A 15,794-nucleotide genomic window follows, 5' to 3' on the forward strand; every position below is an offset into this window, starting at 1 on the left:
TGGCCATATTTCTGTGGCCTGAGTGAGGCAGAGCATCATGTCTGAAGAGCACAGTGGAGCTGCTTATTGAGAGACCGCCAGGAAGGAGGGAGGGAGGTAGGGAGGTAGGGAGGGAGAGAGAGAGAGAGAGAAAAGAAGGAGGAGGAGGAGGAGAGAGGTATCAGGGGCAAAAATTCCCTCTTCCAAGGCATGCCCCACTAGGACTTACTTCCTCTAAGAGGCCCTGCCTACTCATTTCTACACCCCCGGTAAGGTCATCAACTTATGAATCCAACTATGGACTAATGCCCTGAGGTCAGCACTCACGATCTGATCATTTCTCAAAAGCTAAGAAGCTGGCAACCTAGTCTTCGACCCAGTCAAGGTCCATTTCAGATCCAAACCATAAAAATCCCCCACTATGAAACTGGCAATGCCCATGATGACTAAGGCATCAGCACACTGCCATTCCTTGGGTGATTTTCATGGTTAGTAAAGTTTGAGAAACCCTCTATAAAAGGACTCAGGGAAAGTCAGAGCAACACTTTCCCACCCGTCCCTGCTCCCTGAGCCAGCATGTGTGAGCTTAAGAAACAATAGCTAGCATACTTCAGCAGGGGTAAGAGTTAAAGGGGCCCGTAAAGACTCAGAGTTGGGACAGCTAGTTACTTTTGTGGTGAGCTTAATTTCTCACATTGTAAATTCTTGATCTATCTCCCCCAAGCCACTCTTTTCTGAGGGAACCTTTGATACAGATTGCTTTGTCCATATGCCACGGTTTTAGGGCATGCATTGGAACTCTCATTCCTCAGCGTCTGGATGGGAATGAGGGAAGGGTATTTGGATTATGGGGGGGGGGGAAGCCTTTATAAATGGATTAAGGTCTTTCCTCACATGGATGGATTACTAACTAATGCGAGAGTCTTGCACGGTTCTCATTGTCTCTCTCCTGCTTGCCTGCACGAGCTGACGCAGCATGAGGTCCTCATCTGACCTGGCTGCACAGCCTTGGAATCTGCAGTCTGTACAGTCGGGAGCCAAAATGAACACCTGTTCCTTTTAAGTCTCAGGTATTCTGGAGTAACAATAGAAAATGGGCAATAAATGCCCCTCCCCCTTTCAGACAGAGTTTCTCTCTGTAGTCTTGGCTGTCCCACAACTCAGTATGTAGAAGACAAGGCTGTCCTTGAACTCACAGAGATCCTCCCGCCTCTGCCTCCCAAATGCCGGGATTAAAGGCGTGCGCCACCACGCCTGGTATCCCCTTCCCTTTTTGTTGACTACTGTTCTTTCTTTATTCCTCCTTCCTTTCCTTCTTTTCTTTCTTTCCACAGTGTGAGCCTCCACACTCTGTGAGTTGATGGTACTTTAATAAAAAGAAAGAACCCTCCACATCATCTACACAGATGGTATGGGTGTGTACATCCATGGCATACATGCAGAGGTCAAAGGGCAACTCTGTGGAGTCAGTTTTCTTCTTCTATCTTGTGGGTCCCAGGGATTGAACTCAGGCCAGGCTTGGCAACAAGCACCATTTCCTGCTGAGCCATGGGTTATGAGAATAATAATGCATAGTAATGATAAATTGGCAGTAACCCCCTACCTGAAAATTTAGGGTTCTTCATGGTCTTATTTTCATTAAAAAGTATTTCTAATGTTTTGGGAATTCAGATAATCTCATGTAAAACCATGGAAACTCACAGTAAAGAAAAAAAAAAAACCAGAAGGATCTTATTTCATAAATTTAGATGGAGTTTTCATTAGTAAAAGTGATATAGATCTAGCAATAATCCAAAGATCAAACATCTACTATTCTGCTAAAGTGATAAAATGTCTCTTGCTTGTCCATAAGGTACAAAGTAAATTGTTCTACAAAATGATAATAAATATCATTTCAATTTAACAAAGGACACAAAAAATTTCAAAAGCAATCTTCATATGACCACCCAGTAAAAATTTACTAAGTAACTATGATAAATTAAGATCTTTGTAAGTCATCATGAAGGGTGAAGGGATGAGAGACTATTTCTTCATGAATGTAGGGTGGATTTGTGATGGTTTTGACCAATGGATAGCAAACAACAACAACAACAACAACCAAACAACCCCCCCCCTTTTTTTTATAGCTTCTGGGTTTAAGCCTTGAAGGTCTGGGAACTTCTGATTCTGGCCTCTCTGAAGTCATCACCATGCTGTAAAAAAATCTGCCCTAGTCTGTGGATGAATAAAGGGGTAAGGAAGAGAGACCATAGATGATAGGGGTCATTCTGCATGCCTCAATTGAAAATCTCATCCCAATGCCATAGCTTGGCACACCATGTGGTGAGGAGCCATTTAGTTGATTCTAATCAGTAAATGATAACCTGTTGTTGTCTTTAAGTCATTACACTTTAGAATGGTCTGTTGTGTAGCAACAGAAGTTAAAACATCCACTGTGTACTATGTAGCAGGCTTTCTTTTGGCCACCAACCAGCTCCCAAAACATGACACGGAGAATTAATATTAGTTATGAATGCTTGGCCTCAGCTTATGCTTGTCCCACCAGCTCTCATTAATTAATTTAACCTGTTTCTCTTCATCTCTGTTTTGCCTTAGGGCTTTTAACTTTTCTTTCTATATGTCTTACTCCATGTCTGTCTGTCTGGCAGCTGCCTCGCTGGCTGGCCCTGGGCATCTTCCTCTCTTTGTCCCTTGATCTCTCCTCCTTCTTCTTGAGCCCAGAGTTCTATTTACTCCCTCTGCCCACTAGCCCCCCACCCCCATCCCTCTCCTGGCTAGCTATTGGCGGTTCAGCTTTTTATTAGACCAATCAGGTGCCTTAGGCAGCCAAAGTGAAACAAACACAACACATTCTTACTTTATTAAACAAATGCAGCCTAAACAAATACAACACACCCTTACACAGTTAAAGTAATATTCTGCATCATAAACAAATGTAACATATCTTTGTCTAGTTAAAGCAAGATTTCACAAGTGTTCTTTGTCTTAGACCCAAGCCAGAGAAAAATTTAGACAAAGTTGCTATATTTGCTCTGGATTAATCAACAGTTGTTTACACACAGGTTGATATTAAATATTATATCAAGATTACAGTGGGAATCACATTTCAATTAGACCTATTATTTTCCAATATATTTGGAGACTGAGAAGTAATATCCTTTCTTCTTTTTTTAGTTGGGGAGTGAGACTAAGTATTTACACCCCCAATATTATGTTTGTATCCTAAAATGTTGAGGTAAGATGGTTATTAAATCAGTATATAAAAATAGCATCTTAAAAAACACTCAATTCTATATTAGACAGAATAACTTAATACTGTTGGTAAAAGCAATATCCTTTTAGTAGGCCATCATACTATTGACATTCTATTTTAGAGTCTAAATAAAAGAAACTGGGTGTTCCTATCCCCAGTAGTAATTTTTCATGAATTAATCTTACTGTGTTATGTGTTATTCATATTATAAGGTATTGTCTTGGAAATAAAGCCTACCTTGCAATTCTGCTACCTTTTTTTTTTTTTTTTTTTTTTTTGGTTTTTCGAGACAAGGTTTCTCTGTGTAGTTTTGGTGCCTGTCCTGGATCTTGATCTGTAGACCAGGCTGGCCTCGAACTCACAGAGATTGGCCTGGTTCTGCCTCCCGAGTGCTGGGATTAAAGGTAAGCACCACCAGCTTTAATGTCATTTTTTTCTTCATTTGTGTAAACTCCCCATATCTCAAAAGCGATTTCCTTGAACTAGCTCTACGCCAGAGGCTCCTGGGAGGCTGCGTCCCGCCATGTACCATTAAACCCCTTCTTGTTGACAGCTTCCATTTTTGCATCTGGTTGTTGACCTAAGAGATTCAAGTGAGGAGGAAGCATTTCTGTTTCACAGATTACAAAGAAAAAAAAATAAGATAAAGTCTTTTTTCTCTAAAAATACCATGCATCATTGCTTGGGAACTCACTTAGGGTGTGTGCTGTGTACTCAGAACGCACCAACACATGTGAATTTCTTATTTTCCTAAGGTCTTGCTGCCAAGAAAGAGCTATCCAAGCACCTATTCTTTCAAAGGATACAAATTCAAAACACAGCTGTCTGCGACCTTGGGAGACCTAATGAGAATCTGCAAACAAGCTTATGTAAGTGTACCCTGACCAGTCTTGGACTCAGAGGCCCAACTAAATGAGTTTTTATTTCTCAGGTGGAACATTAAAGTATCTTCTGGGAAGAGGCATTCCTATGTAAATTCTAATTTGAAATGTAACCTTGGTTAGTGCTGTATCCTTAACCATACTGGATATTGTGATGGGCAAGGATCTGTAATAAGGTGTGAAACACTGACTAGCCTAGCTGTGCCCAGCAAGAATGAATGGTCTTACTAAATCGCTTTATTAATGGCATGGAAATGTGAGGAAACATCATATTAATAAGTACCTCAGATGACGCTAAATGTGGAGCTGGTAGGAGAGACAGACATGAGGCCAAACAGTATTAGCGGGTCCATGGAGATTATAAAAATGCATAGTGAAGTACATGGAGTTCAGTCTGGCAAAAATAGGATGAAGTACAAGTATCTAGGAAAAAATAACTCAGAAGACTGACAGTCAGTGGGTGGAAGAAACCTCGAAAGCATGTCAAAAGCAAGTGGATGACTACTGTAGCCCCACAAATTAGATAATGTTCTATAATGGAAGAGAAATACAGCAAAGCACAAAATTGACATTAGACTGCTTATCCGATGTCCTCAGTAGATGCTAATGTTGGCATGCATGTATTAAAAAGGGACAGGGGCACATGAATTTCTGTTTCGGTATTACATCTTTTTAAAGAAAGATACAAAGCACCCGAGAAATCGGTACAGGTAGAGAAACACATAGTGAGAGTCAGAGCAAACAGAACTCTACTCAGCAGTGATACAAGCAGGCATTTAACTCTGATCAAAATGACTGGTTACAGTTTTAGTGTTTTCCAGGCAGGATGACTAACAGATATTCTCCCTAGTTATTCACAAGGCTGATGAAACAGTGCACTTCCAGGACGCATTGGCTCTGCACAAAGCCGTGTGGTGGAAAGAAGCCTAGGATCATAGAGTTTTATACAGGAGGGATCTAAGAGGCGACATAGCACTCTGCCGTCAAAATGAGGTCTGAAGGCCTCCAACTCGGAAGTGCCTGGAGAGCTGATTAGAAATGAAGATTTCTGAGGTCCAGTTCAGCCCTCCACAATCCTCAGTCAAGAGCATCAGCATAAGAAGCTTAAGTTCAGACACTCTCCTTTATGGTATGCAGAGCTGATTAGACCAAGGTCAGGCACTAACAAGTCCCTGTTTCCGTTCCTACTAGTTTGAAATTCTCTAAATCTATAAATTATCTTTATAGACCAGTTACTATCACATTATGTGATTGTTTCCTAATAACATTTCATATTCTAGACATTGCTTCACTCAATTCATGTGTAATAAGGAGGTAAGACTAAAGAAAACAGAGAAGTGCAGGAGTAGGAAGTCAAAGAAAAAACTCAGATAAGCCAGGAGCAGGAGCACAGAATGAGTAAGTAGCCCCTGGACAGGATGACGTAATATCCGTGCACACTGCAAGGCCATTCAGTCCTCTCCATTCTCCCTGCCAACTACATATACTGAGAAGAAGAAAAAACACTCTCAAAGTAACTGGCTCTGCAAGTAAGCGCAGGTTAATGAGCAAGTCTGGCTTCATCCTATGTGCCTTGCCCACAGGAAAGCTATGCTTCTCTTAGGAATAAGTCAGAGTCTGCCATGTCGGGGAGTGGGGGGATGGGGAGGTGGGGGGGTGGGAGGTGGACAGGACACAGGTAGATGGAAATCTCTGGGTTATCATACAAGGAGAGCAGGACATGGACCCCCTCTTCAAATATTAAATCACACACACACACACACACACACACACACACACACACACACACACACACACACGAAGGTGCATGCATGTCATAGCACATGTGTGGAGGTCAGAGGAGTGGGTTCTCTTGGCCAACTGGTGGGGCCTGGAAATAGAATTCTGGTTCTCAGGCCTACTCCCAGGTGCCTCTATCCCTAAGTGCCACTCCCCTCTGAGCCAGTCCTAAACTATAGCTACATAGTTTATTAAACACAAAATAACTAGCAGGAGACAGAAGAACCAGTGCTATTCAGTATTCAAATGTATCTCTTTAAGTTTTCTCTCCCAGACTTATGGTTTTAACAACTCAAGAATTGCTGGCCAGCACTCTTAAAGATGTTGTCAAATCTTTTATCTTCCTATCCCTACAGTTGCCAGACAACTTTAGAATTCTGTCACCTTTCAGGTTTCTCAATTTATAAGGGGCTCTAACTTATGTCCTCTTTAGCACTTAACTATCAGGAAGAAGTATAATAAGGCTTATAAAGAAAGAAAACCTTTAAAAGTACTAAATACAACCCCAGAACTAAAAAGAAAGCCTTCGGTCCATGGGGCTGGTTCAGTCAGTAAAGGTCCTGCTGTCCAAGCATGAGGACCTGAGATGGGGGAAGTGGAGAAGGCATGGTGGCATCCTCTGTAATCCTAGTGAAGGGGAAAGGCAGGTGCATCCTCAGAGCTCCCTGGGCAGCAAGTCTAGCCAATCACTGAGTGCCAGGTTCAGTGAGAGACCCTGTCTCAAAAGACAAAGTGTGTAGAGGTCAAGGAAGACACCCGGCATGGACCTCTAGTTTCCACACATATGTATGTATATATGGTCATGGGAGACACACACACACACACACACACACACACACACACACACACACACACACACACACACACCAGTTTACTGGGAGTCTGCTATGTGTTAAGTAACCATGTCGCATTAATGTTGCCTCTTCTAGCAAAAGCTGGCTAGGGAGTGCTTCAGGCTGTCCATTTCTGGTTTCAATGGTTTCTATCAACTAATATCCCTGTTAGGGGAATCTGGGCTTGTCCCCAAGGCAAACTAAACAAAGAGAAACCAATAAAAAAACCAATGAAATAAATCATGAAAGATACAGAGGTTATAAACAAAGCTTTATAAAAAAGTCATTTTATAAAAGAAAAATAAAATTATTTGGCATAGAAAGCAAGATTAAAAAAACTAGAAACTAAACTTCAAAAAAACTATATAAATATACTTTTCAAAGTACAGTTTACACTTGTTTTAAAGGGAGAAAGTTTTTTTTTCCTTTTTTAAACAACTTGCCAAACATATTGGCTATAGAAAGACTTTTTGTAAAAGGATTTCTGGACTGTGATAAGAGATTCATAGAACAAATAGTGGAAGGTATACATACGCATTTAGTTTACATTTTAGAGTGGAAAAGTTCCCTGGAAAAGAGATTTTAAAGAATATTTAATGCAAAAAGAAGATGGTCTCAATTTTTAATAAAGGCACAGCTCAGATCTTGTCATCCCTAGAGTGCACTGAGGAGGCTCGGAAGCAACCTTTGCCAGTCTGGAGCAGCCGTGGGAAAGCTGCACAGGCCTCGGGTCTGCCTGCAGGGCCCAGGGGGGCGTTCAGATTTAGAGCTCTGCACTCTGCTGCTGGGGAAACAGCTCCGATTCTCTAATGACAACAGCGTATCAGCTACTTTGGAGGTTACACATACGTAAACAGGATCTGCCTCATATTTTCCAGTTGTGGAGGAGGGAAAGGAAGGGGAAAAAAGCCTCTACAAACCTTTACTGCAGTTAACTGTGGAAGATGCTTTGCTTTTATGCATGCAAGACTGAAAAAGTGGACGGAGCACCAGTGTGCAAATGTCCCCCAGAACGGAAACAGGAAAACCATTACGTCCTCCGTGTGTGAGAACACTGGTGTGCAATCACAGTGGGGAAAGCTAGTTAATGAATGTTGGACTCCAGGGTTTTAGTAGGAAAAGGACACAGGCTTTAGAGAGGAGGAAGGTTCTTAATAAAGTCTTCTTGTGCCAAGACCCACAGAAAAACAAATGGGAAGTCTTGAGGACCGTCATGCATCCTGTTCTTTGCTGGAACGTGAGCCCTGGCTATCACAGGAGCAAGACCACCAGTTAGGTACTTAGCATTGGAATTTTCTGGCCTTTGAGAAAGGCTGATAAAATGCCCCAAATGACGGTACTTACACAATTCCCTCTCTATACACAGGCCAGAATTCCTTATTCAGTTTTCAGTTGAAAATCTGAAGGAAAAAGTGCTCCCATTTCCCTTTTCTTAAATTAAACCCATAAGTGCCCCTCTACCCTTGCTCTCCAAATCTCCTTGACCCCAATATCAGGGAGCTACAGACAGAAGTTACCACATTTATAATGAAATGTACACACTGGCTTCATGTTGTTGTCCCAATCCAGCAAATGTTAACTGTAAGATACTTGATGGTGAATGGTTCAACCGCTGCAGTTCAACTTTGTTCTCACTGCACCAAAGTAGTCACAGGTCACATAGTATTCTGCCAGTGACCTATATCCCAAGCTTCACCCCAAGCTTCTCTTATTTTCTATCTAAAATGATGTAAGTTACCTTTTTGTTTATTTATGTGTGTGTGTGTGTGTGTGTGTGTGTGTGTGTGTGTGTGTGTGTGTCCCTCTGCATGCCACAGAAGGTGTGGAGATCAGAGAAAAACTGTCCTCTCTGTCTACTATGTGGGTTCACGTATCAGACTCAGGTCGGCAGGCTTGGTGGCAGGTGCCTTTACCTGATGAGCCTCCTTTTGATGTTGAGGCAGTGTCTCTCCAGTTGGCCAGGAGGCCTCACTGTCTTCCTGCGGAGACTTCTGAACAGCTGGACTGCACACCTGCAGCTCTAGGCCCAGCAGTTCTCTCTTGTTCCATGAAGGTTCTTAATGAGTAGTAGGCAGATAAAAGAAACATGGTAATTTCCAGTTCTGAACATAAACATTACCTATATTTTGCCTCTATTGTGACTTAAGATATATAAATTTAATGGACCTAAAAACCCTTTTGGAAGTGCTATTCAAACATGTTCTAGCATCATTGTTTCCCCTTAATGTTCACACATTATGGTTCAGTTTTCAGTGACTAGTTAGAGTAAGCAGCCTAGGGAGTTTCTTACAGTTTGAATCTAAAAATGTACCTTGAAAGCTTATATGTTCAGGTTGTCATCTGAGGGGATTTTTGAGAGGTCACTGGGTTATTAAAGGTGTAACTCCATTCATCAATTCATGAATGAACTACTGGCAGATGGGCCTGCTGAGGAAGTTGGTCACTGGGGGGTGCCATTTCTGTGATTTCTGGCTGCCAGGACATGAGCAGCTCTGACGTACCACATGCCTTCCGCCATGATGCTTCTGCCTCACGAAAGGCATAAAAGCAATGGAGCCAGCTTCCCCTGGGCTGAGGCCTCTGAAACCCTGGGACCAAATAGACATTTCCTCCTTTAGTTTGTTTTTCTGAAGAGATAGAAACAGTTACTTAGCAAAATGATCTTTTCTGTAACTGAACTGTCACAGGTTCCTTGACATGGAAGATCTTGTATTCTTTGGCAAGGATGGAAAATAAGGATACATTATTACAGGAGAACAGTGATACAAGTTCTTCCCATCCTGGGAAACAAAGAGAAGAAGGGACTATAGAGGAGTTGACAAAGGAAAACCATTCGGAGAGACACGATAGCCCTGAGATAAAGCCTCCATTCATATGCAGGCACTGATGGTGCTGAAGAGGAATGCAATTCCTGAAGTTAATGTCTAAGTTTATTTTGTGGTGTACGGGCCACAAGCTCAGCCTGACCAGGGAAGGAAGGCAGTGATATTTAAACTCTAGTCAAGAAAGAGCAGAGTGTGCAAACCCAGCACTGGCATGACAAAGGGTACCTTCAGCGAGAAGAGATCACAGCCACCGCTGCGGTTTCTATCCGTTTTATTCTGAAGTCTTCACTTTTGTAGTCTTATGGTGGTAGAGGGTCCCCAAACTTTCAAGGGAGAAACAACTGACTCCCTTCCCAAATGGAATCCCAGTGATTAGTCTACAGGCAACGGCCAATGTTTCTCACATTAATGAGATTCAGGATCATGCTCTGCGATAACCAAGGTGAGCCCGGAGGATTTAGTACTAGCCATTTGGTAATAATTAACCAAATCATGGCCTCTCATCCACAGACCTATGGTCAAGTGTGTACCCATACTGAATGGATAACCAATGGTGTTAATTTTAATGCATGAGTGTTCTGTTTGAGGGTCAAGAGTTAAGAAGTGGGCTTTAGTCGTGACAGGGGAGAGGAGAGAGTGTGTGAGAGCGGGAGAGAGCATGCTCACCCTTCCAGTGTAGAGCAGACACAATCTGCCTTATCAGTTTGTCAAAGCGAGCCGGGTGGCATGCTGTGTGCTCTCCCGGGTCCGGCGCAGTTGTTCCTGGCTCTCTTAGAGTGAACCTGCTATTTCTGATCAGGCTCTTCGAAGTGGGCCAGCTCTCCATGCTATCCCCCACCCCACAATTGGAAATCTCTAGCAGAAACAAGATCTGTCCAAACAGGTTAGATGTATTTTTATTGGTTCCTCCAGACCATGACGACATTTCCTGAGAGGCAGTGCCAGGAAACTATTAATGTCTGTGAAACAGCGGTGAACGTTCGTAGGAGTAGAAACTCGTCTGGTTCCCCAGGAGACCGCAGCCTGACGGAGCCACTAGCCTCCTGACTGCATGCCACTGTTCCGAGCACGCATGTACACACACACACACACACACACACACACACACACACACACACACACACACGCATGCACACAGAATCTTTCTAAACGGAAAGATCTGGTACAAACAATGGGCGACCCCCTTTCCTTCCTTTATCCACCTGCTTGTCCAGACCGGAGGAGGCAGCAAATGGCTGGCTTGGGCAAGAGCGCTGCACAAACAAGGTGATGCATTCAAGAAGTTAACAGGTTCTTTCCCAAGCAGAAGGGGTAAAGAGGCCTACACCTGGATCAGGAGAACTGTGGCTTTCTCCTCAGGTGGAAGAAAGGCTCCATTCTCCCAGCCAGGGGAAGAAACCCAGCTGCACTATTCTAAAGGACATCACTGATTCCGTGAATGCTAAGAGCACTCTGCTAATGGCTGTGTGTGAGTGCCTGACACCGACGATCTGAAAGGAAGCAGCCGCCCTACAGAAGACGAGAAACTAAACTGAACAGAACTGTGCAGGCACTGGCCTTTTAAGGAGACTTTCAAGTGAGCAACTAGTATATGGTCAAAACCATGCAGATACTTGCTAATGTGAGGACTGGGTTTGTGGAGCACAAACTGGTCCCTGATCCACCATATCCCTCTATTTCATAGCGCCACCTGCTGGATGAGGGTGAGAAAAAGTTGAACTTTGCTAGGACTGATACCTCTGAATTCATAAAAAAGTGTCTCTGTATTTTTAATCCACGAAACTCGATAGTGTTCTCTGTGCTGGAGTGCTTGCAAAGAAGGGCACGGTCTTGTTTATCTTTGCTACTGTTCTAGCCACCCACAGCCTGCTGTGAGCATGTACGCCATCTGACGTTCCGAACAGGTAACGAGTGCCCTGCAGCCAAGCACATGATAGGTGTTCTCATGCGGAATAGTTAACTGCACGTCCTTTTCCATAGCTGGCTCCTCTGAATCATGGCCTTTAAAAGATAGTTTGTCTGTAAGAGATCCACAAGTGACCCTTTTAGAAGAAATTCACTCCGTTCCATTCTCACAACTAAGCCTTTTCAGAAAAACATTAATCACTCAGCCCCATCACAGTAAACATCCAGACTGCCACAAAACGCTATGCTCCTTCCTCAGAAAGTGAAGAAGAAAAGAAATTAATCTAGATTCAAACCAATGTTAACTTAACCTTTAACATAATACATTCGTTTTTTCTGCCTCAAGAGAAAAAGCTGTAAGTCTGTAATACCCACCCAGCCAGAGCCATGTGTGTACTTGCTAACATTAACTGGGGTGTAGAACAGAAAGGCAGCTCCCTGGGCGACCACATCTCTATCTGGCATCTTCTGGGTGTTAGCACGCGACTCTCCTAGTCAGTCCTTGGGCCCATGGATCCTCGGGGCTCAGGCTCCAGAGAGCTGGGGCAGCAGGCACACAGCAGCACGCACAGTGCCTACATGTTTTGGTTTTGTTGTTTTACTGACTACCCAGAAGTGAAGATAACACAGGACGACAACAGACGAAGATTCCAGGTCAGTGGAGGGGGTGTGTGGTTTGACTGACTCTGGGGCATCTGAAACCCTGGTCCCCAGCTGACGGTGTTTTTAGGAAGGGTCAGGAGGAGTGGCCTTGTGAGGACTAGAGGCTAGCACCATTTCCTATGTGCTTTCTCGGCTTCATGACTGTGCTTCGAAGACCTGAGCGCTCAGCTTCCTGCTCTGGCTACTACGCTGTACCTGTTGCTTGCTGCCATGCCTCCCCACCACGCTGGGCTCTTACCTCTCTGGAACTAGAAGCCCGAATAGAACCTCTCTTCCTAAAGCTGCCTTTGGGCACCAAGCTTTAGCACAGCAACAGAAAAGCAACAAGCCCGTGGTAACTTGGTCAAGTTACTGAGTAGAGTCTTTGCTGAGAAGGGCTGAGAAGCGAGAGCGATGGCCCAGCTCATTCTGTTTGAAGAAGGATTCCCTATTTTTTGGGTCAAATTGCGGAACATAGAAAAGTTTCCCTTTTCATAGATGCGATTTGGAAATGTGGGCAGAACTCTGGCTGCAAAGGTCTTGCATTCTTTGTGACTGCATCTCAGTGGTCTTGCGAGGGGTTAACCAGACACCACACGCTTGTTCTTCAGCACACAAAGTGCACCTGAACAAGAAATCCGTGTGGGGCACATATTTTCAGATGTTCCTCTGAAGAATATCCTTGGAGTAAATAAGATATGAAGGTCTATGAATACAGTCATATCAAAGTCATTGCACTGTACCCCAGGATTTCAGAATTTGATAGGGACCCTGGGTGGTTAAGAAACAGCCTTTACATTATTCTTCCTTTAATCACCACTACCCTCAACATCACCAAAACATTTATTTAGTCTGTTTTTAAGCTTACCACATGGCAAATGACTGCCTATATAAACACGACACTTTAGTTCTATAGGAATTCTTTACAACCGAGACCCCTGGAGGGAGAAAAAAAAAAAAACATGTAATTGCTACTTGAAACATATTAAGTTTTCTGTAAGTGATTTTATAAATTGAGTGACTGAGTCCAAAAAGCTGTAGAAGGCCATTTTGAGTTTTTTATATCTACCACAGAAAATCATGATAGCTCTGCCAGCCCCTAGCTATCAGAAGCCCTAGTTAGAATTCAGCTATGTTGAAATAGGCAAGGAAAAAGACAAGAATTTCTTTAATAGTTAAAGCCATGTATGTTCCTCATACTCTCGATGGTGGTTAAAGTATGCCTTACAATCATTTCTAGAAGAGTTCTGAGTATTCAAGGTATAGGGGCAAAACCCAGCAGTTTAATAGACTGACTCATGCTGATGGGTGAGGCATTCCCACCCAAGATTCAGATTCAGTAGGTAATGGATGGTCCTGAAAAATCTGCATCTTTGATGCTGACACGCACAGCATCAGGTCATAATCTGAACAGCAATAAGGCAGCATCCACAGGCAGTTGCCAGTAAAAATATCACACTAACTGTATCTCCATCACATTACTGTCCATATACCCCTATTGTGTATATCCCCCTAGAGCTCATTCTCCTCATTCTCAATGTCACTGGACCCACATTAAAGTTAAAAACATTTCCCATTGGGCTTTATAATGCATGATGTATAGCACTGGACTTTGCTATGCACATGGCTTGGGTGTGTGCACAACATATATTTGTATATATATTTTGCACAGGCAGTATCAGGATTATATCTGTTTGTTTATTTAGGTTCATTGTTTTTGATTCAAACCTTTTACTTCCAAACTATGTGAAAATTCAGCAGAATTTCTTCAAAAATGAGCTCTTTGGTCAAATGAGTCATAGGTGGTAGAAGGTAACATGGCACATACTAGAAGTATTCTTATGCAGGAGCATGACTTGCCAGCCTGCCTTCAATGACTGCGACGCTGAAGAGAAGCAGCAAATGGAAATCATAAGCACCATTTGCACTGGAAGCATTTTCCAAGCCTTTGATCAGTGTCTCCCTTGCTCATTCCAGGCCCTTCTAGCCCACGGAGAATTAAGAGGACCTTAAGGGAGTTCTCTGAATCGAATGCTGGGTTGTATTTATTAAAACTTAAAGAGTGAAAACTAGCTCTGCCATAAACGGAGTCAACAAGCCCCAGCACATTTAATCCAGCATGGTGCTGGCAAGCACGCATCAGTCCCATACCTGAGGAGTGTTTTCAAAGTTTTTAAAAAAAAGGAGCAAGAGCAGCAGCAGCATGTGCTGTGTGTGAGGTTGCCGGGAAGGGAAGCTGGAAAAAGCCAGTGGAAGCCGGGAGTTGGTGACAAATTGGTCCTTTAAGATACACAGGAAATACTCAGAGGTTTCTGTCTGTTTAGTCAGTTAAACTGCAAAGCAGAAACTCATGAAATGTTTACTTTGATACATCCTCCTCCTTCCCAATCCATTAAACCCCAAATGCATTCCCAGAAGACAGCTTAGCAGCCTTAAAAGGAAAGAGCCCTTGAAGGTTTGGAGAGCAGATCTCAGACTCACTTTCCAAATCTCCATTGTTCCTGGGATCTCAGGGAACAGACACAATGAAACGAAAACAAAACAAAACAATGCCGCTGCTTCTAGATGCTTAAGTAAGCTGAGGCTTGGGAGCATTTAGAAGCAATTTTTTCACCCTTACGTGTGAACACTCAGTACTGGCCGTACCTACTCCTAAGCTCTGTGGGGACTCGTGGCATGATTTCCACATTCAGTTAGACTTGCACCTATTCTCAAATAACAGAACACACCAGTCCATCTCTTTGAAATGGTCCATTTCAAATGTAGTGTTTTCAAAATTAGTTTTCTACTCTGCCTCACGGCCAGACTTTTGATGAACTTTTATGCTAGCAACTTCTTTTCTCCTAACATTGCAAACGGTATCAAATAAATAAAACAAAGAGATTATTGCTTTAAAAAAACAAAACAAAACAAAACAAAATGAGAAACCAAGTCACCCAATTAAAGTGATTCTTAAAAAACGATGACTCTGGAGAGGTAGGCACCCTGATCTGAATAACGGTTGCTAATTGTTCAGTGCGGGGCAGAAGCTTAAAAGGCTCTAATTTTGATTAGAGTTTCCTTTTAGAAAGAAAAGAGGAATTTACTCTGAGAAGGCAAGATCGTCACACTTTGAACCTGAGCAACACGCTATGCAGATGACACGTGGATGATGGATACGATTATAACGACTTTCCTACCATTAACAGTGCAATCATTCAAATACACAGTAATAATACATTCCAACTTTTCATGACTGGCCAAGGTTACTGTTCTTCTAAGAGCGGCGCCAACTTTATACTTTCTATAAAGGAAACACATTATATTGGGGGAGATAAGAGATAAAGAGGAAACAGCAGGGGTGAGGTGTACACAGGTGGCACAAGCGGAACTCTAGGGAAGCTGGCTTTAGAGTCAACAAGTAATGTGCAGGTAAGAAGCAAAGAACAGTGGGCGCCAACTAGAAACAGCTAGCACAGCTCAGTGTCCTTTGCGATGCCTTTCCAATTCCATCTGGAGGGATACACCATTACCAGGCTGGGCGCGGCTGAGGTCACATGTGGCTGGAGCACATGACCCTCTCCTTGGCCCTCCTTCTTTCTCTGAACTCCCCCACTGGAATCCTCCTATCCGCACATTGAGGCTCTTAGTCATGTGGGCTCCGTTTGAAATGAATGATTTCATACATGTGTGATTTACCTCACTAACCGAAACATAC

At 43.1% G+C, this 15,794-nt stretch overlaps 2 protein-coding genes across 5 annotated transcripts in view; one reads left to right on the forward strand and one right to left on the reverse strand.

Moving 5' to 3' along the window:
• Cmss1 (cms1 ribosomal small subunit homolog) overlaps positions 1-15,794 on the reverse strand; it is a 314,697-nt gene that overhangs the window by 90,513 nt on the left and 208,390 nt on the right. Inside the window, exon 1 of one of the 3 annotated variants that reach the window (XM_076549064.1) lies at positions 10,217-10,490. The exons of the other annotated variants lie outside the window; for them this stretch is intronic. Coding sequence (XP_076405179.1) covers positions 10,217-10,475 — 259 coding nt within the window. The 5' untranslated portion in view covers positions 10,476-10,490. Of the gene's footprint in view, positions 1-10,216; positions 10,491-15,794 lie in introns of those variants that run through there. 3 annotated transcript variants of the gene reach the window in all.
• The window catches only part of Filip1l (filamin A interacting protein 1 like), a 253,915-nt gene that overhangs the window by 34,928 nt on the left and 203,193 nt on the right, over positions 1-15,794 (forward strand). For both annotated transcript variants that reach the window (XM_006995767.4, XM_042259445.2), the window contains exon 2: positions 3,988-4,101. The gene's annotated coding sequence lies outside the window, so the exon portion shown is untranslated. The remainder of the gene's footprint in view (positions 1-3,987; positions 4,102-15,794) is intronic.

Source organism: Peromyscus maniculatus, chromosome 12, assembly GCF_049852395.1.
Source record: "Peromyscus maniculatus bairdii isolate BWxNUB_F1_BW_parent chromosome 12, HU_Pman_BW_mat_3.1, whole genome shotgun sequence".
NCBI classification, from domain to species: Eukaryota; Metazoa; Chordata; class Mammalia; order Rodentia; family Cricetidae; genus Peromyscus; species Peromyscus maniculatus.